This window comes from Varroa destructor, unplaced genomic scaffold (genome assembly GCF_002443255.2).
Source record: "Varroa destructor unplaced genomic scaffold, Vdes_3.0 BEIS01000001.1, whole genome shotgun sequence".
Classification (NCBI taxonomy): Eukaryota; Metazoa; Arthropoda; class Arachnida; order Mesostigmata; family Varroidae; genus Varroa; species Varroa destructor.
The window spans coordinates 38,274,922-38,301,980 of record NW_019211454.1 but is presented as its reverse complement, the minus strand read 5'-3'; the positions used below and the strand labels follow the sequence as shown (position 1 = coordinate 38,301,980).

The 27,059-nt window shown below is 40.5% G+C and overlaps 2 protein-coding genes across 7 annotated transcripts in view; one reads left to right on the top strand and one right to left on the bottom strand.

Annotated features, from left to right (window-relative positions):
- LOC111245216 (frequenin-1-like) overlaps positions 1 to 25,795 on the top strand; it is a 148,982-nt gene extending 123,187 nt beyond the window's left edge. For all 6 annotated transcript variants that reach the window (XM_086981718.1, XM_086981724.1, XM_086981711.1 and 3 more), the window contains 3 exons: positions 5,677 to 5,755; positions 14,818 to 14,984; positions 16,620 to 25,795. In XM_086981718.1, the coding sequence (XP_086837844.1) occupies positions 5,677 to 5,755; positions 14,818 to 14,984; positions 16,620 to 16,712 (339 nt within the window). In that variant the 3' untranslated portion in view covers positions 16,713 to 25,795. The remainder of the gene's footprint in view (positions 1 to 5,676; positions 5,756 to 14,817; positions 14,985 to 16,619) is intronic.
- Alg13 (Alg13 UDP-N-acetylglucosaminyltransferase subunit) lies at positions 1,812 to 4,240 on the bottom strand. The gene is made up of 2 exons (XM_022793448.2): positions 3,775 to 4,240; positions 1,812 to 3,258 (listed from the first exon to the last, which is right to left on the bottom strand). The coding sequence occupies exons 1-2, from the start codon at positions 4,060 to 4,062 to the stop codon at positions 3,049 to 3,051; spliced, it is 498 nt and encodes a 165-aa protein (XP_022649183.1). The 5' UTR covers positions 4,063 to 4,240; the 3' UTR covers positions 1,812 to 3,048.
- Positions 25,796 to 27,059: the final 1,264 nt, after the last annotated feature.

The following is a 27,059-nucleotide window of genomic DNA, read 5'->3' as shown; positions in this document are numbered from 1 at the left end:
AAAAAAATTTTATTATAAAATCACGCAACGAAAATAACGTACAAGAGACACATCTATTTGCCAAATTAACGCAAATCGAGATGAGCTGCGTCGCTACGGGCGGGCCTAGAAATATAAACTGCAAAAAATATGAATGGTGGCAGCTTTTTAGAACAATTTCGTCGATATACAGAGCTTTTTCAATGTATTCTGTAAACAGACTGCCTTAAAACGTAGCAGGGAAGGTTATGTAATGTATTAGCGAAACTTCGTGCAAAAATTTTCTCGCCCACCGTTGAAGCTCGCTTTGATTTGCCCCGTAGAGGCCTTTCAGTAACCTCAAAGTAAAGTTGCTGACGGTAATCATTTCCTTCTTAGTGTTCAACTTGTTTTTTAGGTCAGATTTAACAACATTTATTTATAGAGGAAAAAGCCAATTGTGGATTAAATACGCCAGGTGATGGCATGCTCAGACGGTCCAATACGTTATCAGTAAACCCTGAACTCTATCCTGTTCCCGAAAAAAGCAATCCCTGCTGCTTTCTGTACAAAACCTCATATGCTCTTTACGTAAGCCTATGGTATACTATTATTCGAACAGTAAGTATATCAAAGATATTAACTCAGTAACAGATTCTATGAACCTAATAAATGCAAATTCATAGTAAATCTTCCAAAGAAAGGACTTTGAAATCGCGTTGTTCAGAATAGATTTACTTTACAGATAGACTTACTACTCCTATATTCATGTTATCTTACGCATTTCATAAACAGTAACTATCTAGTCTTGATATGATCTAGCAAACCATTACATGAAGACATGAATCATACTTGGTGGTCTAGGTGCGCCTACGAAGTTTGTTTCGTGCCGGAAAGCGGCTACCTAACGTAGTGACCAACGGTTTAAGTATCAGACGTATGAGATGAAAAACATTTAAACTATTGCCAGAAGGGTACATTCATAAAATTATTTGCAAATTATATCGTTTAATAATATCATTTTAATTCTCAGTCCCTTAAACCAAAAGTGTGTGAAAACAATACAAAAACCTTTCAAGGGGACATTCGTTTTTATAGATGAATTCCACGTAAAGTAGGATAAAATCCTTCGTAGTTTAGAACACAGCGTCATTAGATGCAGACACTGCTTTACCAAAAAGTATCAGTATACCGTGGTTGCTTGTCCACAACCTCCAGCACAACTAGTTTTGTACGTAACGGAGCGAGCTCCGAGAGAACTTCCGTTGTCTCTTATCATAGTCACATCCGGAAGGGGCTGCTACTAAAAATAGTCTATTTATAGCATGTGTCGGAGAAACTGCCAGGAACGCCCTTTCAGAAGTTCCGAATGAATAGAGGCATATCAGATGAGCAATGCACTGAGTTGAACACTTGCAGCTTTGAAGACCGGCAACATATCACTTTGCCTTGCTTGACCTTTTCATAACAGCTGGCCAAACGAAACAACAATGGATCAACATGAAAATCGTTATCGCTCAGCATCCCCATGTCAATCAAAGATACACTTACCTTTAAGGTCACCCACTTAATCAATGAGCTGTAAATACTACTATTATTGAATAATCTAGAAAGCGCATTTGCTTTCAAGGAATACGCCATAATGGGAATCAAATAAAAAAAGAAACAATGTACAGCCCCTAATATGGAAGATTGTGTGTTGTATGTCTACTCAGAGGTGCACGTTATACCACACTACACGTTCAGTTTTTACATGTTATGCAAGATGGCTAAGCAAGCTTTGTATCTGTAAGCGCTGAATATGACTATATCACTTAGCATAAAAAACATATTACAAAATCAACACACGACCGTTAGGATACCATGCTTTTATTAGTCTCACTACGCGACAACACTTTTCTTAATAACGCATTTAACACGAGGAGTAATAATATCTTGATAATATTATGTTAAAGGGCATACTTGTGATGTATAGGTCCTGAAACGCGGCTACCACGAATTTCTGTATGGAATCTACGAATCCGAATAGACCAGCTCTTATCGTGCGCTTGCTTTGCAAATAAAGAACATCTAAAAATTGAAACTCAGACAGCTTATATTTGAATTTACCTTGTATCGAATTTATTTGCTTTGCCAATAAAAATGTAGCCAAGACCATAACTAACCAATTTTTAGGACCTTCATTGTCGCCTTTGATAACGTATTTACCTATGAACCTTAGAGATACAGAGGTAGCTTAGGTTTGAGGATAGGCTTAGCTACGCTTTGGTTTTCCAATAGATATCCTAGCACATGGAAATTATATAATTATAGTAACCATTTCTTTCCAAGTTTCTCACATTAAGCCCCGTACTCCAAAAGCTCTTTAAAGCAATGCTAAAAGAGGGATGCGTAGATCTTTTGTAGAAAGAACAGCGATGGCCAAGTATACAACTAATGAAGCTAAATCCATCATGTCCATAGAGATGCGTTTTCGTCCTTAAAATATAAAAATTTCGTTACACTAAGTTCGCTTAGTCGCCAAAAATAGCTAAATTAATACCTTTGATACGTTCTCTAACACTGAAAGACAGTATGATGATTTTTTATGGCATAAATGCTAGACTTCATAATTCTTTGATAGTTCTCTTGATCATAACTGAAAAGTAAACGGGCTTTTTACATTTCAAAATGCAATATTTTACAAAAAAAAAATTAATCGAATAATGAAATCTCAAATCTAAGCACTTCATATATCAACATCGTGATTAATCATGGTATACATCGCCACTTTCTGTAAATTTTGAAAGATCACACACATATTTTCTTTATTATCTTTCATTATTCATATGTATACAAACAAAAGTAGGTTGCGTCTAACTATTAATAATAATTTTTTACCGATAAAAACTGCAGAAATACTCACCGGCCAGGTTACATTTGTGGCTCAAACCATTATTCTTATCGGAATCATTAAAAGTAAACAAATCTGAAAATCTTGATCAACTTTATACGCTCTTTTTTTCTCCCGTGTTCTATATACGGTTTTCTACAATTTAATCTCCGGACCGTTTAATAATAATTTAATTTAGTTAAGTATCGCACCTAAAATCATTTCCATCCGAGAATATTATTGAGTAACTCAGGAAATCTGCTGGTGTCTTGGTCAGGAAATGGTACAAACACTTCATCCCGAACTCGCGTAATGGCCTCTTGCAAACGTGGAACTGTTACGCAAAGCAAATATCCTCCATCGTGCATTGCCTTCGCAAGCTCCCACTGATGGTTATCTAAAAGAATTTCGTTGATTACCACAATGACCTGCGTAAAAAGCAAAGCTCGTTACTGAATAATCAGCCACTGTACATCTGATTAGGTTAAAAGAAAGGGAATGCGAGTTCAAACCATCACATAAACTCACGATATATTTTATCTTATTTTACCGTATTGTCGCTGGAAGTACTCGTTCTTATTTCACTACGGTGTTGTTCCTATTGTAAGGTAAGAAATGAACTTTTCTGAACACATTCGCCTACTGTTTGATCTAACGCCTTAATAATCTTGTTTCAAACGTATGTGACGCGTGTAGGGCCTCAGTCTTCGTACCGTTTATGCGAACCATTAGCATGAGACATCTTTAAACTATTTGAACATGACGAAGATAAAGTTTACAATTTGGAGTACTGCTATAGAAAGGTACTTAAATTGAAATGTGTATAGGCGTATTGTTACAACAAAGTTATCAGTTGTAAATCCGTAACGCAGAAATGCGTTTGTGATATGACATAGTATCATCTTAATTAGGTTCTTTAGAAAGCATTCTTATAACAAATTTACCTTTGCCTTGCGGCACCGCACTGCTTCGAGAACGCTTCCTGCCCCAGCGTGGCATATAATAAGGTCGGCTGATCTCATCTCCTTGCTAATGTCGTTCTTATAGTCAAAACAAAGTACACCTGGTTGTTTTACTTTTGGAATCACTCCCGATCCAAACTGTACAGTAACATTTTCGTAGCCCACTGTCTGCAGAAGATCTAACGTCTCCTTTTTTGTCACCTCTGCAACTAATTCGTCGAACCTTGTCGTTCCAACAGTCACAAACGCTGTTTTTCCTCTCCTGTGCATTTCTGTAGATTCACAGTACGCTTTTCAAAGACGGCTATTCAACGTTGTGCTTCGCTTTAAAGATATTTTGTAGAAAGGCTAAATTGTCAATGGAACACAATTTAGATCAGCTCAGTTATGCCGGACGCATTGTTTGGTAGTTGGCCGCAGACCGATTTTCCCAGCTGATTGTATTTGTTTTAGATCAAAAGCAGATGATGTGGAAAGGGCTGTGGAAAGGGAACGATTGATGGGGAGGGTCTGATAGATTGCCCGCGAATTTTGTAGTCATAGCGAAGTGATACGTAGATGTGAAGCGGAGGCGTTGTGGAAGTTCTGCTCATAACAAATTTTTCATAAGTATATAACTATAAGAGCAAACAAAGAGTAAATTCATAGATGCAGTAATTGTTCAGTGATTACTATCGTTAAATATGCGAACTAGAATCGTACCCATTCGCCATGCTAGCTATTTTTCATCGACGATCAGCTAAAAAAGATCACAAAGCAGAATGTTGAAAAACTATAAATTGTTATGTTTCCTTTATTGCTACGATCTGTTCAAACTTTGATGCGTTCAGTCCTCGGTATAAACAAAAGTACCCTTTAATCCAATCCAGTGAATCAGTTTGTTGATCAAAATAGTCAACAAGAATATATATATATATATATATATATATATATATCGTAAATTACTTAGATTTTTTTTATAGCGACGGCAAAGTAACTTAGTTTTTGAAATTATTTTTAGACAAAGAAAGTATCAATTGGAGAAGAGATTGAACATCCCGCTTCATCTAAAAAAAAGATCTATAAACCTGCTAAACAAAAAAGGAATTCAAAAATACGTTGTGCAGGTTCTGTTTGCTGTTAACCGCAAGACTAAATCTTTTCAATACATGCTATTTCGTTCATATACAGAAGAGACTTACATGACTGTTTAAGAAGTTTGGCATTGAATACGTGACCAAATGAATGAAACCGTCAAGCAGTTCCTCTTCTCAAGTTAATATGTGTGTATATTTTTCGTTTGTCTTCAAATCGTACAGTTTTCAATTTAACTTTCACTTTCAATTAACTAGTTAAATTATTTTAAAATTACTTGTTTCGGGTTTCGATCCGTTAATCACATTACTCTACTATTCTTAACGATCATTGTATAATATGTTAAAATAGCCAAAATATCTGTGTTGAGCTCAAATGCAACACGGATCTAGATATTCTTAAATACCAAAGTTTATCTTGATTCGGACTGTGTTAGGCTGAAATGCTCATATGTTAGCTTATGTGACAGAGCCATATGCAGCACCTGCATCATTCGTTTCAATATAGAATTGAATAAGAATTAGAATATGTCCCTAACAGTAAATATAGATTCAGACAAGATTTCAGATATTAACAGGATCCGTTCACAAACATAATTTCATTAAAACCTTAAAAAAATGTTATGATTTTAAAACATGAAGCTTTTTAGCGTTTGATACACTAAGTCCACAGTGACGAAGAAATGACGAGTTCTTCTGTTTCGCCTATTGCGTTTCTGATCTTATATATTGTCACCAGCGTCTTTTACTGCGTATTCGGCATGTAGTCCTGCTTCTAACCTAATCAATTGCGTTTTATTTTCTATTTCAGGATGGTTCAATAGAATTTGAAGAATTTATTCGTGCCCTTAGCGTAACATCACGGGGCAACGTCGAAGAAAAATTGTTATGTGAGTATCAGAATTTCTACCTTCTTCCTAGTCAGAATACAAATTCAATATTCAGTCATACTTAAGCCATTCATCAATCTAATGTCATTGTTAATAAGTATTACATATTACGCGATATTACAACCTGAAACTATAACTGTTTCCCGCAGATATATCAATGAAACAGTTAACCGCGACACAAACACATTAAACTATAAAACGTTAGGAAGACAATTAAAAACGCCGTAACTTACTCCGCTAAGACAAAGATTTATTCCAATATAGAAACTGCAGCGTAGAGTCTCGTCCAGTTATATGTCACCGGACTATACAGGACTTTTAACATGATTTGGTACGAGTGTCTAATCAGTGTTAGAGAAACGCTGAATGTTTACACAGAAAGACTAAGCAGACCAACTACAATATACGTATTGCAAAAATAATACAGAAGCTCTTGCTTTCTGTTAATATTATTGATGACAGTAAGATCATCTTCTGACTAGATATGTATATGATATAGTGTTGAGCATCCAGACGATACGCCTTTGTCTTCATTACGTTCTCTGTGACACTACCCTGTTAGATCCAATTGCACATATTGTATTTGTTAGAATGGTCAAAATTATGCAATCCGTATACAGATAGATATTTAGCGGAGCAGCTGAATCGAGAATACAACAGGTTTTTCAAAAAGGTCGTAAATTCCCTGGTGTCTTTCAAATAAATGCATGTATCCTAGGTACGTGAGGCAGGCCTAATAAACGCATCAAAAACCCACAAATTTCGCTTAAATCGTTCTTGATTCGAAATGGCTCTACATATGGACATATAGAAGATTTAGAGACTGATAGAAATTAATTGTTCAGGGTGACGGACTTGCTCCGGCCGCTCAGCAATAGAACTAATGCTGACAAACCGTTACATTTGACTGTTGTTGCTGCCGTCCTTCCTGTCCTGTCCCTATTGTTGACGATGCTGAAGTCAGTCACTGTTCTAGCTAAGACCAGTGCTGCTGGATCAACGATCGTTAGGTCCGTTACGGGTGACCGTTGTTCGATGGACATCTGAGCAGGCAAACAACGGACGTGCTACAAATAAGCAACGGCAAAAAACATCAGTAGCAACGGTAGCCGGAGGTGAATTGTCAGCAGTCATTGGCCACTGATGCCGCTGCTGCTCCTACTCCTGCTGTAGTATCGGCCCGTGCCAGATGCCTCTCTCATTCGCTTAACAAACTTGCTGGCGGAGGCGGCGTCGAATGACGCGCGCTCACCGGCGTCGCCGACCCTACGGAACGGCACATGATGGACACACGACGTACGCGACATATGCGATGTATGTTATATACACAAGTATTTCCTCTCGTGTATCTTACAGTTCTTCAGACAGGAGCAGGACTAACAGCTAAAAAACCAAAAGACGAGAATTCGACCCGAGATAAACCTATAATTTCATAGTGAGCCAGTTGTTACTGACTTCTAGGAACGCTGCGGGGCTAGAAGGTTGTTTGTTTGTCATAGAGGTATATAATAGTCAGATTGTCAACTGGCTTCTGGCTCGGGCCCAATACGTCACTGATGACTGGCGTATTTCTTACGATCTATAAAGCATCGACTATTTTTGCCCAGTCGTTCGCCGTGCGACGACTAAACCGGCTTCTAACCAGTTATTATGCTGTCATCACGTGATGAACAAATGGATATGGAGGTTAGAAAAAACACGTGATAAGATATCTATTGCAGTCCTGAAAAGAACCAAAGTTATTATATGCGCACGTGAGACAGCAGGATGGCTATGCTGAATTGCAAATTGACTGGATGTAAGAGAAATTACCCTAAAGATGACCCGGAAATGCCTATTTTAGCTTAGTATCTACTTTCAATATATACACACTTGAATGAACATAACCGATCCTTACCGCGTGTGACAAAAATCTCTCTATTATAATAGGAGGGTAAAGACTAATTTCCCCCAAATCAGTGGAAAACATCGTTTTGTAAAGCTTGGAATAGGGCGCAGTATAACAGATGAACAATCTGAGGATCTTGTCTCTCTACCGTCATTGGCTAAGCATTATTACGTTGATGAAGAATTTCTGACGCTGACTGCTTCGCCATCTACTGTGATTCCCAGTTGTTATATATAAATATATAGACAATTCACTAAACATTTGAAATCAGCCAGAACGAAACGGAAAAAATTATCCACGCAGCGAGGAGGCTATTTTTCCCGTCTTCATTTTTCAGTAACGGCTCAATATTTTTCCATCATCTCAACCTCGGTAGGGAGATTTCTGTCCATACAAGCGTGTGTTGTCTCTTTGAAAAGAGGTTTGTGTAACCAAAATGGACCGACCAAAGTATTCGGCACGCGCCGGCCCGATTTACCCAACAGCAAAGAGCACGAAGGATCCATTCGCGTCTATTGAATCACCGTCGCTACTGCTCCTGCGATCTAGTTAGACTCATCGAATCGCTAGGTGGCCCCGATTGGCTGAAAGCGAGTACTTCTCCTGCGCACGAGTGTCTGCGTATATGTATCTATAGTACGGGGTGAGGAATAGGACCCGACGGCAGATGGTCAGTCAAACGCTAGCTGGCTGGCTGGCTGGCTGGCTGGCTGGCTTGTTGCTCGAGAGCGGCACAATAGGCTTCTGAAGCAGTCGCCTACTTGGCCGGCCCAGTAGGCCTGGCTGAATCGGCCGGTCCACACGTTAGACCAGAACGAGACCAAACGATATAGAAAGCGGAGAGGTGATTTGGCAGCTTCAACAGAAACACGCTAGAAAAACTGCCACAACTGCTACTAATACTATATGGAACTATTGCCTTGTACCGAATCGCTACTTTGTTGTAGTCATAGTTGTTTGATCTGGCTACTTAGAATTACTGAACTTCCAAGTACTTCCCTTTATACCGAAAAATTCTAATCTCTGTTACTACGAACGATATCCTAGATCGAACTAAAGTGATGAGAATGCTGTTAATCATGACGGATTTACATATATACCTGCTACTAAAACTGTGTATTTGTTTTCATGCTCCACCCCTCCTAATCGATCCCTAAAAGTTATTGGATTGGGCTGCTTTTTGGCGAGTTGCTAGGGCTTCACTTTAAGAAGAGTTGCGCGAAGATGAAGTCGGTCGGACAGATACTATAGGGAGTTTGTTTTTTTCATCTCATAGGGCGTAATTTGGGTAAATTGCTCATTAACGAAATGGCAGTCGAATGTTTCCATAGACGTTGACATAAGGAGCAATACATGTCTTCACACTCGAGTCGCAATTTACACGTTGAAAACATTCCCCGAAGGATAAAAGCTCATGTCCTCTGTGAAGGGATCGTCTTCAATATCCACCGAAGGTTGAACCTAACTACATCAACATGTTCCTGTATCTAGAATTGATTTTTCCCCATGAAAATAGTCAAAAGTACATTGGAGAGTTCGTCTCGCCTGCAGAATAGTTGGCTGCAAATATGTCTGGAACGACTTTTGAATGAACTTCAAATAAATGTCAGTTGGAATCTGGTGGCAGCTAGCGTGAGGAACATTTCCTGAAGCAATCCTTTCAAAAATATTCTTTAAAATTCTTGTAACGTCTTTTTGACTTCAGTTGTTTAGATTGTAATCAACTGAGTAAAAATGTAATATATCTTAAAGTTAAAATTGATATTTTGGCGAAAAAACGGCAAAAAATCGAATCTGATAGCCTCTCACTTGTGTGGCACTGCAGTGAAAACTTTTTACATCGATGTTTATTTGGGGAAAGCAGGAAGTAGTATATCGTGGACAATCGAAGGCTCTCGATAGGCCGAATCAAAATGCAACACATGTTCAGATGCCTAAATCTCAATTGTTAACTTGAAAACGACATCTTTAAGTGTGAGTGACGAAAATCATGTTGGTCCTATCGGTCTGTCTATGTAACTGTAGGGTAAAAGTGCGTTGAAAACTGCGTATTTGGTAAACTGGGACGGCCAATAGAAACGGGTTGATTTTCGGGAAAAAAAAATGCTAATCGAACTCTAAAGAACAATACATGTGTGTAGCTGTTTGTAACTATGTGTAACTAACGATAAATATCAAAGCCTTAATGACGTGCCAGGTACAGAGTCAATGCATCGACCGAATTGTATGAAATAACTATATATTCCTTCTTACTACCTATTATAAAGTTGGAAAGCTTTATATTTTGGTGACGTACGAAACAAAACGTCTATTTTCATCTAGAAAAATTAGCAGCGGCAAACATAGCCACCCTTAATTCTATGTCATACGTTATTGTTAATTTTTTCTTGAAGGAAAGAAACTCGAAACACTGTCTAAGCTTCGATGACATCCCAGGAGCCGAACTAATGCCTAGTGGACTTTATCCATAGCAGCATCCATTATAAGTCGGCTATCTTCGTTTCGTTAAAAGCGATTCAGGTATCTTTCTCAGAGGTCGGCCCAGCGCCGATATTAGTTACGGGCGTCCCAGACACAGAGTCAATCAGAGCCAGCATTACGAAAAAAAAACAAACGTTGTAGAAGTGTACGAAAAAGTCAACATGTCCTAGTCAGCCTAGAGTTAGGCGGGTAGCTTGGGAAACATTCGGACAGATCACAGAAAGGTATAGGACTAGCGGGAACATGGGAAGTTCTACTCGTATAATTGTCGGTGTGTAGTTTATAATAGTCTATGTTAGGTATACGGTATATATATATATATATATATATATATATATAAATTTATGTAACAATGAGTTGTTATTGCATAATTATTTCAGTGATATATAGCACCATAAGTATATCTTTCATTTATATACATATACGACAGACCTGTGGGTTTCGCTCCATATATATATATATATATATATATATATAAATGAAAGATATACTTATGGTGCTATATATCACTAAAATAATTATGCAATAACAACTCATTGTTACATAAATTTTAAATAAAATACTTCCTATTAAAGAAAATTTAATAAAGTAGATTATAAAGTTACTGCTTAAAATTCGTCCGTTTAATTCAAAAAGTAAAACACAGAAAGGAAGCAGATTTGTCTAAGCGATACTAGAGTTACATGTAAAGTCACTGATCTAATGAAAAACAACTTTATCAAAGCCATAGACACATGGACGTGCAACCTAAATGTTATACAATAGAACGACTTGCAAACGTCTTACCGTGAGCCTGTCTTGAATTGTTCCTTTGTTTAACGTTATTCAACCGCCTGACGCAGATGGCGAAAAGGCACCTCATCGTTATATACACACGAAATGTTGTACATCGATGTACATTTCGATTAGCAAGTGGAAGATTCACGTGCCATACATACAAATCCGTTTTTTGTTATAGTCCTACCCGAGTATGGCCAAATACCGCGTGCTTTAACTCCTAGGTAATAGCGGGTCTGGTAGACTGAAAATGATGGTGGTGGCAGTGCAAACTCTACGATCTGAAATCTCGATTTAAGCAACACAGTCCGATCTATTCCGTTGTACTAAAAGGTACGCTACAGCAACGTGAGTCAGGCTTCTGTTTTTGGTTCGACCATTATAGCAAGCAGTTTTTATATGTTTACATTGCCTGTTATACGCTTAATATAAAACGATAGCAAAGTTGGTGAGTTTTCATTTTTACATATTGTTATTTAAGCATCATACAATAACCCCCCGCTTATGGACAGAATAAATAGTAGCGATGATTAGATCGAGCAGCTAGTTAGAAACAGATTGAAGGGACGCAGACGGAACGTCTTGCAGCTTGTGCACCATCACACGATACAATGAATATCAAATATACATTATAAATATATACTGATACAAACTATACCTGTACTTTTGTAATCAGCAAACAATGCTGGTATGAGGAACGAAACTTGCAGGACAGTCGTGATCGACCTCGCTCGAGGCTATGAATTTTTTTCCCACAGAACCATTGCTATAAGTAAGTAATACTTTCTCATATAGATTCATGTCTAATAAAAATGGGTTCGCAACAAGTGCAACCAAGTAACCAAGCCACAGATTTGGTATGTCCATCGAAGTGCTGCCGGGTTGTTTGTCGGCAGCCAAAAAACAGCACCGCGGTAGCTCACGGAAGAAATCGCAAATCCAAAACGCTGTGAATTCGCTTAAGGTTCGTGTTTTTAAATCCTTTCAGAATGTTTTTATCCTTTTTAAATCCTAAGCGATCATCAGCAAGACGTTCCATCTTCATTGTTTCATCGTTTTCCTAAAATAGGTCGTTGAATTATCCCAGTTACCCGGGTGATACACTGTCAATGCGTATCAGCACAATTGCTTGACGGTAATAATACAGACGACCGTAGCTTTCTGACATCTATAATTGGTCTAGTGAGACTACAGAAATTATACAGAGAGTCACTTAATATGTTAGAGCTTCGTCCAACAGTCTGGGTTTAGGGTGCAGGCTGAAAAAATCTAATTCGACACTGATTTGCCTGCCACGTTGGCCGAGCATAAATTGCAGAACAACTTCGGACCAAAAAGACCGTTGACTACGAGTGTCTTCTGCAACGGGACTACAAACCGTACCTCAATACAATTGCTACTACATGTGGTAGCAGCCGTTCTTCGAACGGCAACGATTTTGGCCGCCGCCGCTGATGCTGCTGTTTTAGTCAAAGCCAGTGAGTTAGCAGTACCTAGCAGCATCTGCGGTGCGGAAAGCCTGTGGCTTACCACGACAGTAACGTTCTTACCTCGCCGCATTTGCTGCGGGAATACACCAATTCCATTATATTAAGCACTCTTTACAGCCACACGAAGACCGAATAATATCAGCAATGAAGAATTACTAGAAGCAGTCGTACATTGGAATAAAATGAAGTCGCGTACTTTTATCTCCCCAGAATCCTTTCGCGTTTTAGCTGCACACATAAAAATGATTATTTTAAAGAAAGTCAAATAGATAAATCTGACAGCCTCTAATTTTCGCGCTTCCGATGGATCTGCGCGCCAAACACATACACGCACAGTCACTGAGCGAATTAAATGGAGCCACCTAAAAAATTCACACACAGGCAAGCTCGATCAAAAACAACCCTTTGTGGTTACTAACAGTACCATCTATGATGATACTATCACTAGAGGAAATTAAGAAAAAAGAAAAGAAAGCTCATTCAGAGACTACAATGTGGGGCCTCCCACCACTGCTGCAAACGGCTTTTGTATGAATGCATTTTCGGCCTGCCTCCGCCAAGGCCGGGTAGCACTTGGGGCGCAGTGATCTCGAATTGTGAAATGCTGCTGATCGGCCCGACTCGCTCTTTCACATGATACGACACATTTTCGATTGTATCTAACAAATTCATGTTAATTTCTGGGCCAGAGGAAGACCTTAACATCACTAGTGGTAAACTGCTCAGAAACACACTTCGCCATACGACATTATATAGCCTACCATGCACAAACTTGTAACTCGCACTCGGGAATCATTTTCGTACCTGGGAGAGCCTGTTCATCCGAATTATTTCATTGTACTGTCGCTTTTCCAAAAGCCTCTGACGAAATGGATAGATGAAAATCATGGTCCACACCATTATTTTGCTCGGATGTTTGACCCGCTGAACTTCACAGGAGCCGTGTGCCGCCTTCCGCCGAAGCGTAGACGCATTGAGCTAAACTACTGATAAACTCAGAATGCGCTTCATCTGAAAACCCATACTTTCCCAGTTTTCAACTGCCTAATTTAGAATTGTTTGGCCTACTCAAAACGCGCATATTTGTATAGAACGTCTAGCGGAAGCTTTTCGGCTGCTTTACGACAGCTAAAAGCGGTAATTTCGATACGACGTCAGAGGGTCCTTACAGGGACAGTGACTCTACGGTTTGCCACCCCCTGATGCAGTTGAGAAGCCATTACAAATCGACGATTTTTTTTGTGACGCGTCTCCTTGCTGCGTTTTGTTCGACTTTTACTTCATTCCTTTTTTGATCATGGAGATATCTTTTTCTTTACGTTCTGGGCTACATTTTCAGCTGCACATACCAATACCCATTATCTTTTTTTTGTCGCAATCGCTTTCCCTTTGTATAAACCTGGCTATTAGAGTCCACTATTCTTCTGTGAGGTTCTTTAGCAACTACATTACGAGTCCATGTGAAGTCATAAAAGCACGAAGATCATTGGAATTTACTTTAAAGTAGTCTGTGATCACAACAATGTCGTTGTCATCGGACCAATGAGAGCAACGATAATTGTCGCACTACATCTATTTCCCTCGGCAAAAAAAAGCGGCAAAAAAATAAATTATGCCAATGCTTTTGTATCACACGACTCAGAAAGTGCCCTCCCTTCGTCACTCGGCTATTACATAAACAACATATTAGTAGACATTTAGCTCGGGTGCGGAGATATCTTCGATGAAACTTAACAGTGCGTGGGATTTATAAGTTGTTTTATTAACTGTCTATCTAGTGCCAACAATGTTTACTAAAAGTTGTTTAGGAATCAATCTAGAGCGTTTGCTTGCGGCAGGCGTCGTCGTAGCATAGATACAAAACTGATAACGAACGCTTTATTACTATTATTATAGATGTTTTATTTCTATGAAGTCAGACAATCCGATACGGGGAATTTACGTTGATCTATTCTGCCCACAGGGCGTCCACATATTGGACTTGCTTAATGGTAGTTCAACCGACCACCCGTTATTCATTACCACCATTGTGACTATCGGCGAGTTAACAGAGACACGCACAGTCATTCTATTCACGTATTTTATATATATATATTTTGGAGGGCATAAATACACGATATGGGCCCTTATGCTCACATTATAATGATTGTGATCGTTAGCGATATATATATATATATTTATCATCCATTTGACGGTTTCTGTCGCAAAACAAACGTACATAGTCGAAGTTGGTTACGTGAGTTTGTTGTGAGCTTTTTTCCTTAGATCTATCCCGTGCCTTCTTTTGTGAGGAATTATTTTTGATCGTCAGAGATCCTTTTGATCCTCTATTTATCATCATTGTGTTTGTTACTGTCCCTTTGACCGCTTTCCGTGTATTCACTGCATCCATGTCGCTATTTGCTCGAACGCAATTCTTCTTTCAGGGGCCTTTCGTCTGTATGACGTGGATAATGATGGCTTCATTACGCGCGAAGAGATGTACAATATTGTCGATGCCATCTACGAAATGCTCGGAAGCCAGGAGAAGGGCGAAGAAGAAGAAGACGACCCACGTGCACGTGTAGATAGAATATTTGAACAATTGGACAAAGTAAGTTTATATTATATACAATAGGCAATATTTGACACGCACACACACATCTTTGTTTGTGTCAGATATTGCCTATGAACGAACCCTATTACCCGATACAATGAAGCCAATAGAAAAAAACCTAAGGTGTTTACGCAACTCGACACTTTGTTTGTCTTTGGAAGTAAACGATAACGATGCGTTCCAGTTAATTCGAAGAAAAATTATCTTAATATGAGTACAGGCGCTTCCAGTCGCTCCTTTCCCGTCCCTTATCTGCGTCCTTTATTTCAGTGGATAGAACAATTCTCGTAGATAGGATATAACGACCAGTCTTTGATTCTCCTCCCTAGCAAAATTGGCAATAAACTAGTCAGAAGCAATATTCAGCTTCCTGTGAGTTCGTTCGCAGAACGGTGAAATGCAACAATAGGCTACATAACTACTTCTGGTTGGTAGCCATAAAGTTATCGTAGTTACTTGCTGCTATTCTTTAGTTCCTCTTTGATTGAATGGATACCGGCTATACTACATGCGGGAGCACGCCAATGATTCACAATATTCAATATGTGTGTCGCGTGTCTGCTGTATGTGTGCACCGCTGCGTGCGTTAGTGAGTGTACGTAATATTTAGGGGGTGGCACGCTAGCGCTGCTTCTGCTGTTAATGTTCTTGCCGCCTGACCTGTTATGGCAGCGGCGATCGTCGTGGTATGTCGATAGACCAGGGGCATCTGTAGTTATCGGTGTGTTACCTTCATCTTCGGCGTCTCCTCAATTTGGGCAAAGCGCGCAATTTGGTCGGACAGCCGCTGCGGAGTCAGGCAGGGCAGCGCTTGATCAGACACCGCGGCCATACATATCATACCCTTAAGGCGCCTCTCTCGAGGAACTTCGCCACAGCGGGACGACCGCTGACTGTGCGGTTCCGCAATTCTTCTATACTTTCGTTATGAAAAGAGCTAAATCAGGCCAGACGAAGACGGGCTAGATAAACCTGTCGTATATATCCATGTTCATGTATGCGTGTGCGTACGAGTGTAGTCACCTGTGGCGGCTTACGTAAACGTCTACGAGAAGAGCTCCGTGTGAGAAGCTGATCATTTGTTTGCCGTTCGACTAAATGTGTAGATATAGGTTTAGCCAGTTGATCGATTCTGGCTGAATTCGTAGTTGGTAGAGATTCGATAAGAGTGTCAACAATAAAAATAAGATTCGCTGGTTAGAGAATAGGGATTATAAGAATGAAGAGGACCACGCTACTTTATAACATCCGCTTGTGCCATTAGGGGCTGCGTCAAATAATAGTAAACGGCTATTGTAAAACATGGCTACCACAATTAAGAGCCACTAGATAATTTAATAGTAATTTAAGGATATTGATACAGGTTACAATTGGTCCTTTCGGCCTGTGTTATTAGCAATTAATCACTTTCGAAGTATCTCTATAGAAGACTCTGTTATAGTATATCCATTAATATCAATCATCATTTATATATATATATACTGCGAAAGCCTATATTCTCACCGGACTAAAATCGACTTCACCATCTCAGTTGAAGAAGTATCCTTCAATGTCATTCCCATAATCGAGAAAAACATAACATTTTTCTAACGATTTCGATTCGTTTGTCATCGTCTGTTTCACTTATTTCAGAATCAAGACAACAAACTCTCTCTAGAAGAATTTAAGGAAGGATCTAAGCACGACCCGAAGATCGTTCAGGCGCTGTCGTTGTACGCGCCGTAGAGTGCCAACAACGTGTCCTGCCCGATAATAACCAACAAAAATAGCGCCTCTAATAATAATAATAATATCATATAGTATTAATGGCAGGTAATTAAATGCAGTAATAAGAAACAGTAGTAGAAAACGAGCCGACATTGAAAAAGTAAGAAGGAAAGGAAAATTCAACAGACGACGCCGTTAGATGAGTACAAAAATCAGATACTTATAAGTGCAATCATGACCATAGTCTAGTTATCAGGAATAACTAAGGTGAACCAATCAATAACCAGGTTAAAATAATACAATAAATATGGCTGACATATATATAAACAGGATACACAGGAGGCGGTCATTTTCGTCGTCAGAGATACCATGAATCATGATACTAACGAAACACAAAAGTAAGAATACCACACTAGAACGCGAACGTCGATAGACGAGCCGCTGCGCCCCAACCAATTCAATGCTTTCAACAAAATGTCGGTTCCTTATATACCTAGATTCTGTGAGATTCGTCGACTCTGTTCGATTCAATTACCCCGAACCTGTATGTGCTCTACCAGGCGCAACCGACTACAGATTTGGTCAGGTATTACCTTAAACTGGCAAGAACGTCCTTTCAAATCATAAATATGACGATTAACAGGTAAAAAATTGAATTGATAGTTTCAAATGAGATTGTCGGTAATTAGCAGGAGATAAAAAGAGAGTTGGAGACTCATCTTCGTTCAAGGTGTTTGAAGGAAACTCCCAGGCCGACCGATTTGGGTCGGGGGTTCCTAATCAGTCAATCAGCCGTTCGTTCGTTCGTTCGTTCGTAGCGACTAGTAACTCAATATCAGCAACAAGAAGACAAACACTAAATCCAATCACCGCTTGTTATCATCATTCATATTGTTACCATTTATATGCATATAGACAGCTGTTTTGACTTAATAACTATTCGTGTAATCCGTGACATTTTGCGCTACCGAAAAAAACCATGGCCATTGGCGGGACTACGGAACAATTTTCGTGAAGCAACATCCACAACAGAAACTATTGCTACTGCTTCTATAACAAGTATTCATTTATATATAATAACGCTACCTATAGTAATGCAAATAGATAAGAACAATAGCAACAGATGTGCCAAAATTAATTCTCTACATATCTTCAATCTTCATCATTGAAACTGACGTAATCCAAATTAGACGCCTACGATAAATAATACCATTAACTGTAGGAGCTAAGAGTGAGGTCGTGTAAAAGGTACTTTGTCATAACATTGTCAGCGCTGAATGAGTGTCTTCGCTTTGTTGGGGCACAACGTCTATTCAATCAAATCTATATTATTTAATTGTATAGCCGAACCGGAGCGTGTTTATTGATTTCACGCGGATAGATATTTGCCGTCTATTTACTCAGATGAGCGTTTGTGCAGAAGAGTGCTCGCTCATTTCCAGCTGTCGACGGTGCGTACATTTGTACATTGTAACGCATTGAGGTCGCTATCTGATATTCGAGTTCCAATCGTTTCCGTTTCTCTTTCATTGGTCGAATTGGATCTATAGTTAACAATGTGTCACTTGCTTAGCTGTCAAGTTTTTCAACTTTGCCGATCAGTTCGACAGCTATCGTGAATGGCGCGGGAAATTCAAATCGAATCTAGCCAGCCGATTGCTTTTAGGTTTTTGTGTTAATAACGGTAATCGCACGCAACGTTATCTAGATAGAAACCATGACCAGACAGCCCAAGTAGAGTTATTTTAAATATGAATATAAAAAATGCTGACGTCTTTTAGTGGCTGGGTCACGACAAGCAAACGATGTTAAACTGCAGAGCTAGTAACAGTGGCGACTTTGGTCGTTCATCCGGGAACAATTACAGACGCCGCAGCAAAAGACGGCCGCGCTCAGGCCCAAAGGCGACTGTCCGCTATTTCCTCCCCCATGATAATGTAAATATTAGTCGGTCTTTCACTGGCCTCAACTAATGGCATCAGCTGGTGGCGGGAACGCTATTACGACAGTAATAGCTCCTCTGCAGCATTCCACATAAGCAGCAGCAGCAGCAACAACAACAGCAGAATTTGTTCGATATATCTCGCCCTGCTGGTCCATATGACGTCCGCGTGGACCGACGCGATGGCAGGCTTTCCGTAAAATTGCTAGTTGGTCGTTCACCCATCCTGCTTCCGCTCATCAGTGTCTCACTTGAATAAACCTCAGCGGCATCAAACGCCCGCTGCAGTTGAGTCCACTGCTGAGTATGTCGGCCTCAGTTTAGGACCGGCTTTTTGCCGCTACTCGTTATGGCTCTTTCATAGCCTGCGCGAAACATGGTCGATTCTCTCACTATCCTGTTTTATGTTACATATGCTCGCTATTTTGACACTACCACCTCCGCTGATCACGAAGCCTCTAACGACGATGATGTCGCTAAAGAGAACAATGAAAATCGCCAAGCTTGCCTTTTCCATCTTTAAACCGGATCACATGTATAGCTGCTGCGGTATTAGCAAGTGCCAAACAAAGAGCAGTGCTGCGGGGACGAGAGGAGCAAGGGCCAACTAGCTCTATTCTATTTAACAGCTCTTTCTCTCAATTTCGATTCCTTTGATCCGTTTCGCTCTTCCCTCAGATTCTTCCTGCACTCTTTCGTGCCCTCGAACCCGATCTCCTCATCATCTTCAACTGGTCCTTGCAGAGGACAAAATTACCTCGTTTCTCTTTCCTGTTGTTTCCTCTTGTCCTTTTTTGTGTTTCCGTTAGTACACTGTTGATGACTGCTGCTGCTGCTATTAGCACATGTTTCATTGCTGTCGCTTGTTGCCCTTGCAGCTAATGCTGCTCTCGCTGATGCTACCGTCGTCGCTCCTCATCGCCGCCACAATGGTCCGTTCCACAAACGTTAGACACGGGCATTTGTTTAGACGTCGCCTAAATTATACCCTGCCACTGCGAGCTCTTTTGCATGCTCTTCCGATCAGAGGAACGAAAACCTTCACCTGCATAAACGTACCGTCCGCAGTGGCAGAGTCTTATGGTCGGCCAGATACAGAAACTAATATTCATATGTTCAAAGCATATTCGTGCGTGCATTTTATGTACGCGAAGACATCTACCTGCCTACTGCCAACTTTCATTTAAGCAATGTATGGGTCGCAGTACATCATAGCAAAACGTCGAAATGATGCCACGCCGCGGGTCTTTTGCAACAACAATGTGACTGAGTGAGCCAACATGTGAGTGAGTGAGTAAGTAAAAATCATGATCACGGTGGCCAGCGTTCGCATTCCGACCACGGGAAGAGTTTGCCCACAAACAGACTTTCTTCCCTCTTTTCTTGTTGCTCTATGAAAAATGTTCAACTCTCATCGGCTACGCGATGTTATACGTACGATGATGCCCCACGCGTAGACGCAGTAGATCTTCTGCCAGTAACGCCATAGATGTCCATTCTCGCTGTCGTGGACTGCTGTTACGACCGTCGATGTTGCCGCTATCGACAACAACAACAACAACAACAATAATATGATCGTTACCCATATAGCCTTTGTTATTATTATGGAAACAGCTTTAATTTAGCCTGTTCGACGCGAACCGGTGATGGGAAGAACGACTGTCCGTAATATCTTACAGATGTTTCGTTCGCTATCTTGCCATTTAGGTTTTTGTTGGTCTATTGTAATAGAGTCGCAGCAGTGAGCCGATATGGCAATAGGAAGCCTTTTCTTACCTAACCATTGTATCTACTCTACGTACAAGGCGGCTCGTACAAGTTAAAAATGCGTTGTAAAACGGGAGCAAACGCAAATGTTTTTGGCGAAAACAGAAAACGTAATACGCATCTAGCTCTCTATAAAATCAACTCCGGATACACAAAAGCTAATGCTAGATGCGAAAAAAAAAAAAAAAAAAGAGAGAGAGAAAACTGAATTTCCACTCAAATGGGTAGAACCACAAATGTCCAATAAATGGGCTAAGGTAGCCATTGGGTTCATAGAAAACAAAGAAACAACAATAAGTCTATGCAATTTTATAGAGTATTGGGCATATTTGCATTGTAGGGTATTGGTATCTATAGACAATATTGGCAAATTAGTTGACGACAGTGTATTTTTAGTGTAGTTTTATAAAGGGTTGGTTGAAGGGTGGAAGTTTGATGCAAATGCTGAAAGAAATTATTCATAAGGATGCTTTCTTTTTCCTTACATTCTTTCGATATGGAACCAACAATGGAAGCGGCGGTAGCGATGATTGAAATAACGGCTAAACTACCTTCGATTGGCCTCAGCCGGAGACGGTTCAACAACCGGATAAAGATGTCGTCGTTGGCATCAGTCGTCCGTCTCCGAGATCCTTTAGCGTTTTTGGCGCACCAATAACAGGCGTCGAACGATATTTGGCAACAGATTTGAGTCGTACTATATCATGCGACAGCCGTTGCCGGTGGCATTCCTTTGTATTGAGATGCATCAATGAACATCATCACTGCAACAGCATACGGATTTCTCTCGTTCGACATTTTTTTTTGCCTCTGCGCTCGCCCATATTCGAACAATTCTTGTTTTTTGGCCGCGTCAAGCACGCGAACGACGAGTAGCTTCGCAGTGTTTTTGTTCTTACCTTCTTCTAAGCCAGTATCGGTGGGCAGCAGTACCCGCCCAGGCCGCATCATAACAGATGAGCAAAGACTACGTAATGGCATCAGCTTCAATTTTTGGTGTCGGATAATCTACGTTTGCTACTACCGCTAGCACACGGATACCGACCGCCACAGGGCCGTCGTGTTCAGGCGTATCGAACAGGAGGTCGGGCAGACTCTTTCGCCTGTTAACTTTTGCTTGCTCTACGTACGATTATCTGGGTTCGAGGACCACCCAGTAATTTGTCGCTGTTATTACCAGCTTTGTAGCACGTTCTCTGTGGGAATAGTTGAAAATCTTGCGACAACGATCAACGTACCTAACCTAAACAATCTATGAACCTGTTTCTGTTTTTGGTAGCTGCGAGCAACGTCTGCGTACTGTCCCGAAGAGAGCATGGCTAGAATACTTAGGTGGAGTAGTGAAAACACTTTTGTCAGTGGGTTTGTCCGAATATCAAAGGTGACGTAATTACGAAAACGGACCAGATACCCAAGGCGACGACATCAACAGCCTATTCAATTACAAACAGTGGATCTGGAGGAAAAACACTGTTTGGTTACTTCTCACAACGAAAGATATTTTTTGTACCTCCCCTTTGATTAAATATGCTTTTAGTTATAGTTACCATAGAAGTAGCTTGTCGGTTATGGCATGTTACATCACACAGTAACGTGCTTGAGCGCGTGCAGAACCATGGCTGGCTTATCTGATATGTGTAAAATTGATCACGATGTGTACGGCATCGACCTGTTCGAGAAGAAATCCTACAGGAGCACATGAACTAGAATGAGTGCTTTCCTCATAAGCAAGATGCTCGTAAGCAATCAAAGCGAGACGATGCTGGCAGTGATTATGACAGAGAAAAATGGCGGTTTTTAAACGACGTTCGGTAGATTAAAGGGCACAATAACAATATAATGGACCAGACGTATTGCGTACATATATAGACGGACTATTGATATTCGCCAAAGAAAGACACACATAAGTGTGTGTCTTTTATTGGTTTAGTGACATTTAATACTTATCAAAACTACTCATTTTCGCGTGTATGTTGACCGAATATCGAATCGTTCATAGTTACGATGCAGCGTTCATACATAGAAACATTAGGCCACCTAGGCCACATAAGTGGCCACGAACAAGCACCAAACCTGAGGTGATCGGGGAACATTGAGCGATTTCCATCCGAGTCGTCCGAAGGCCGCCAACATCTGCGATCATCCCCAACCAGCGTAGCGCCACAATCCGAAAAATGCACCAAAAAAATATCCGGAAACCCATTCCAAGACCAGCCACAATGCATACTACTACTACTACTACTACTACTACTACTACTACATATCAACTACGTCCGAACGAATATTAATTAATTAACCTACTAATTAAGCAATGGCAGTGAGTTGATCAGCGACGTATGATAACGAGCAGCTACCTGCGTTAGTAATCATCCATCAACTGCCGTATAGCACGCTAAGTTGGCGCAATCAACTTCTGCATGACACCAGTGCAGAAATTGCGACATAAAAATAACAGCAGGTTCGCGATACGTGCCCTTTTTGTATGTCTTGGTATTTGTGGTATATTTCAAACAGCAACCAACCGAAAGAGCAATAATTCTAACAACAACGGCAACTGTTGCTAAACGACAACACATCAACAAAAAGCAAGGACATCAACAACAATCTAGTGTAGCAATATATAGATTAGGGAAGTATCGTAGTTGTAGTAATTAACTCGCTGCCAGGTGTGGCGGCACCTAGCATACCACCGCAATAGCACAAATAGCGGGAAAAAAACAACAAAAAAAAAATGCAAATTTAATCAAGAATTACGATAATGACAACGAGAAAAAGGTGAAGGAAAGGGGAAAAATAAAATCTTCCTGAGGGGAGCGTTGCAGCTCATCAACAGCAACAGCAGCACGTCCATGATGGACACTTCACAGATTATACGGCACTGAGAAACTAGCTCCGCTATTAATTTTTCGGCGGGCTATAACACAGCCAGGTACGAGTACATGTATCTACGATCTGCTCCTAATAGTACTTCTACTCCAACCACTATCAAGACAACGGTCGAAGGTCCTGTGTAGTCATGGCTGGTGATCACAATATTAATACAGCGTATAGATGATGTCATTATGACACTAGATTTTGTTACTAGTAGTTACCAATAAGGTGCCAAGCTTCTCGAAGAACATTGTTGGACATGTCCTTCGAAACTGGCCAAAGCAGGTAGCAAACTACGATAACAAGCACATACGCTCGGGACAACAGCGATATAAGTACCTTGAAAACAGCGACGCGACAAGGAACACCGATGACGATTGTACAAAAAAGAAAAATAGTGATAAAGGGATCAAGCGCAGATAGTATGATAACGACTAATGAACAAACATTCGAATGTTAAAGGTAAATATTTAAATGAAATATAATAAAAATAGAATTAGGCGCCACAGTTCCTTTGACCGCTGTCCACAAAGTATTATATACTATGCCAGTCGGGTGTCGCGTACAGAAAACAAACGCTGCGGCAAGGTGGGCGCGCGCGTCATTGTTGGCTCGTTTTGCATCGAATGCTTTCCATTTGTTTGCGAACGCCTTTGTTGGTCTTGCACAAACAATGGTATTATCTTTGTGAGTGAATATTAGCGTGTGCAAATGTGAACGATTGCGACGCTCTATAAAGGCTAAAATGCGCGTCTGTTTGCCAAGTTCGAAAATGGCGCCTCTCGTAAATATATTAATGACCACCTAAAGAATCAGTCCGGGCCATGGCCGGTATTCGCCGACCCCTGTTGGCTGACTGGCTGGCTGGCTGGCTGGCTGGCTGGCTAGCTAGCTAGCTAGCTAGCTAGCTAGCTAGCTGAACAAACAGAAACTTCATCTTCAATTTCAGTTTCTCCACTGTCCTTTTATCCGGCGTCTATCTCAATTCTCGACTTGTTCGTCTCTTTTCGCAGCTAGTTCGACTTACGACGGACAGACAGCGTCCGACTAACTGCTTTTTTTTTTTTTAGTTCGTCTGGAACTTTTATTCTTACGCTTGTGGATACGCTTGTGTTATCAAGACAACAAAGAAGAAACGCTCCGATACCACTACTACTACGACGGCCAGCATCATTTGCAAACCTGGCTATTGTTATTTCTCTTTCCTCTCCTCGTTTTGTTGAAGAAAGCGAGTAAAGTAAAGGACTGCGGTACAAGCGCGCCTGATTTTCCTTTTTTCGGGTTATTTTTGTGTGCGTGCGTGTGTGTGTGTGTGTTTGCGAATTTCGTGTTGTTATTCTGAGATGCTGTTTTCGACGGCCAGCAACAGTCTCTTCGCTGTTGTCGTCCGAGTCGAAATAACGGACGACGGAACGCAGCAGCACAAGTGCGAAAGGAACCCGCTGAAATAGAAGCGGCTTACGTTCACTCCCGGAAGCAGCTTTTGACGTAAAGAAGAGTACTATACTGTAACACTTTTGAACTATAATTATTGTCTTTTGAAATGTAACGCATACTTTGCTCATAGTCACGATTTTCGCCGACCAGAGTTAGTCTAAGCTGTTAGTAATCGAGTATTGGTGTCCTCAAGTCAAGAAACGACCAAACCTGGTACTCTCACATGGAATAGTGACATCCACGAGCCAATTAGCCAGCTAGTTAATCATTAAGGTACTAAGCCAAAATATGAGAACGCTATATGTCTAACAGGTGCCGTTGGCGCTACCTGAAAGGCTGGGAAAGGTAACGTACACTTCGTCCTTTTTATCGAACCGACCGGACCGAGACGGCTTCGATCGAGGAGGGGTTACCTCTCACAAGACATGACCGCTTTACAGAACTTCAGTGGCGTTAACAGGCTCTCACTTTATCAGTTTTATGCTACATACATGCACAATCTGTACCGTCATAATACCTCTCGAATCGTTTACTATTATCACGCTGAACACATTCAAGTCACCTACAGGTCGTCTTCTAATCGACGTGTCCGAAGAATTATAATAACAATAGCAGAGCGCGGTTAATCTGATAATATGGATCTTGTGACAAAACGCTAGATACAAACAAGGCCTGCAAGAAAACAGCATTTGTATCTACCGTTTTTTCGGTTTGGTAGAGCCGGTTGCTCAAAGCAACAACGACAACAATAACTAGATGAACAACACCATGATTAAGCTCAATACGAGCGAGAAAAAATAACAATAGCAACAACAAAAACAGCAAGAAAGAAGCTTACCACGTAGCTCAATTCCCCACCGAGCTTCGCCGACCACCGACTAGCTACAACGATAAGGCACTATGCCAGCCTAAATGTATTATGTAATATAAGAATATAAATAATTGCAAGGAACACGAGTAAATGTAGTTCATGGTTGTAGAAAATCAGAAATCAAGTGGAAAAGAGAAAACGTTGATGATGAACAAAAACGAAAAAAAGAGAAACAAAGTAAAAATAAGACAAAAAAAAAAAAAACTAAGGAAACATCGAATACAATATGCCTAAGATGCCAGCACGAATGAAGGAATACAAATAATGTCCAGATACGGAACAGATATGCACGCAGTCGACATGATTTCACCTAACTATATCTATTGTTAGACGAATCAACAGGTTGACGTCACCGAAGAAATGCTTATTATAGTAAAAATAAAATGATGACAAAGGACGACAAAAGATCCGGTGTGAAGTTCAAGTGTAACCGGAGTCACACAATGAGTCACTGTTGAGCCGGCCGATACGAGCGCGCATTGTCGGAGAAGAACCCCTGCTATTGGCAAAACGATAATAACGTGTGAAAGGTGTGAGTGCTGACAGCCTTCGAAACAATAGAGTACACGCGATGAACAGATAATGCAGGATGAATAGATAACGTTATTTTATAATGTATAGCATAAGGTAAAAGGATTCAGCTCATAGGAAAAATGGCAGAAGGGAAAAACACAAGAATAGCATAAGTTGCGTCAGTGTGTGCATGACAGCAGATCGACGCAACAAGCTACAAAACTATGCCCCTACTATACATACGACATATACAATCATGTACTGGCCAGAAAAACGAGCATATATATGTTTACCGTGCGCACGCACTCATATGAACACCTATATAGAGGCATGTGCACTTCCATATCGAAATAAGGGCGTAAAAAATTGCGGAGCATCTATATATATATATATTTGTATGTATATATTCTCGTTACATTAGTTCTTGTCTTATCTATATCGAATCGACAATATACCAATAATGGTTTAATACACCAGTTACCACCATAATAGTGGCCCCTTGATTTTGCTGTGTCTTGAGGCGAATCCTTATTCGAGGGCGGCTATATGTCCTTACAGATCCTAACCATTGTAGGACTACGATAATAATAGTAATTATCACAATAAAGAAGCAAGCATTTGTGGGGCGTACAATGCCGACTGCTTCGAATATGGTCGGCAGCACGTGCCGTTGCTGAGCTACCGCTGTTTCTGCGAGCAAAACCCAGAGAAGTAACAGTAGCCCTATTTCCCTTTTTGCTTCCCGAGGAACGTAACATACCGCGCCTGCTGACGTTTCCACCGCTTAAGCGACCATCTCACGCGAATACGCACTTGCTGTGATCATTGCCTAAATTGATCCAGGCCTTATTGCGCTGCCGTATGTAAATCAATTGTTAGTAGTGATTGTAACGCCAATGATTATTATACAAGTATGATCGAAAGTTAACAATGATGATGATCTATAGGCCTGAGTCTCCTTTTT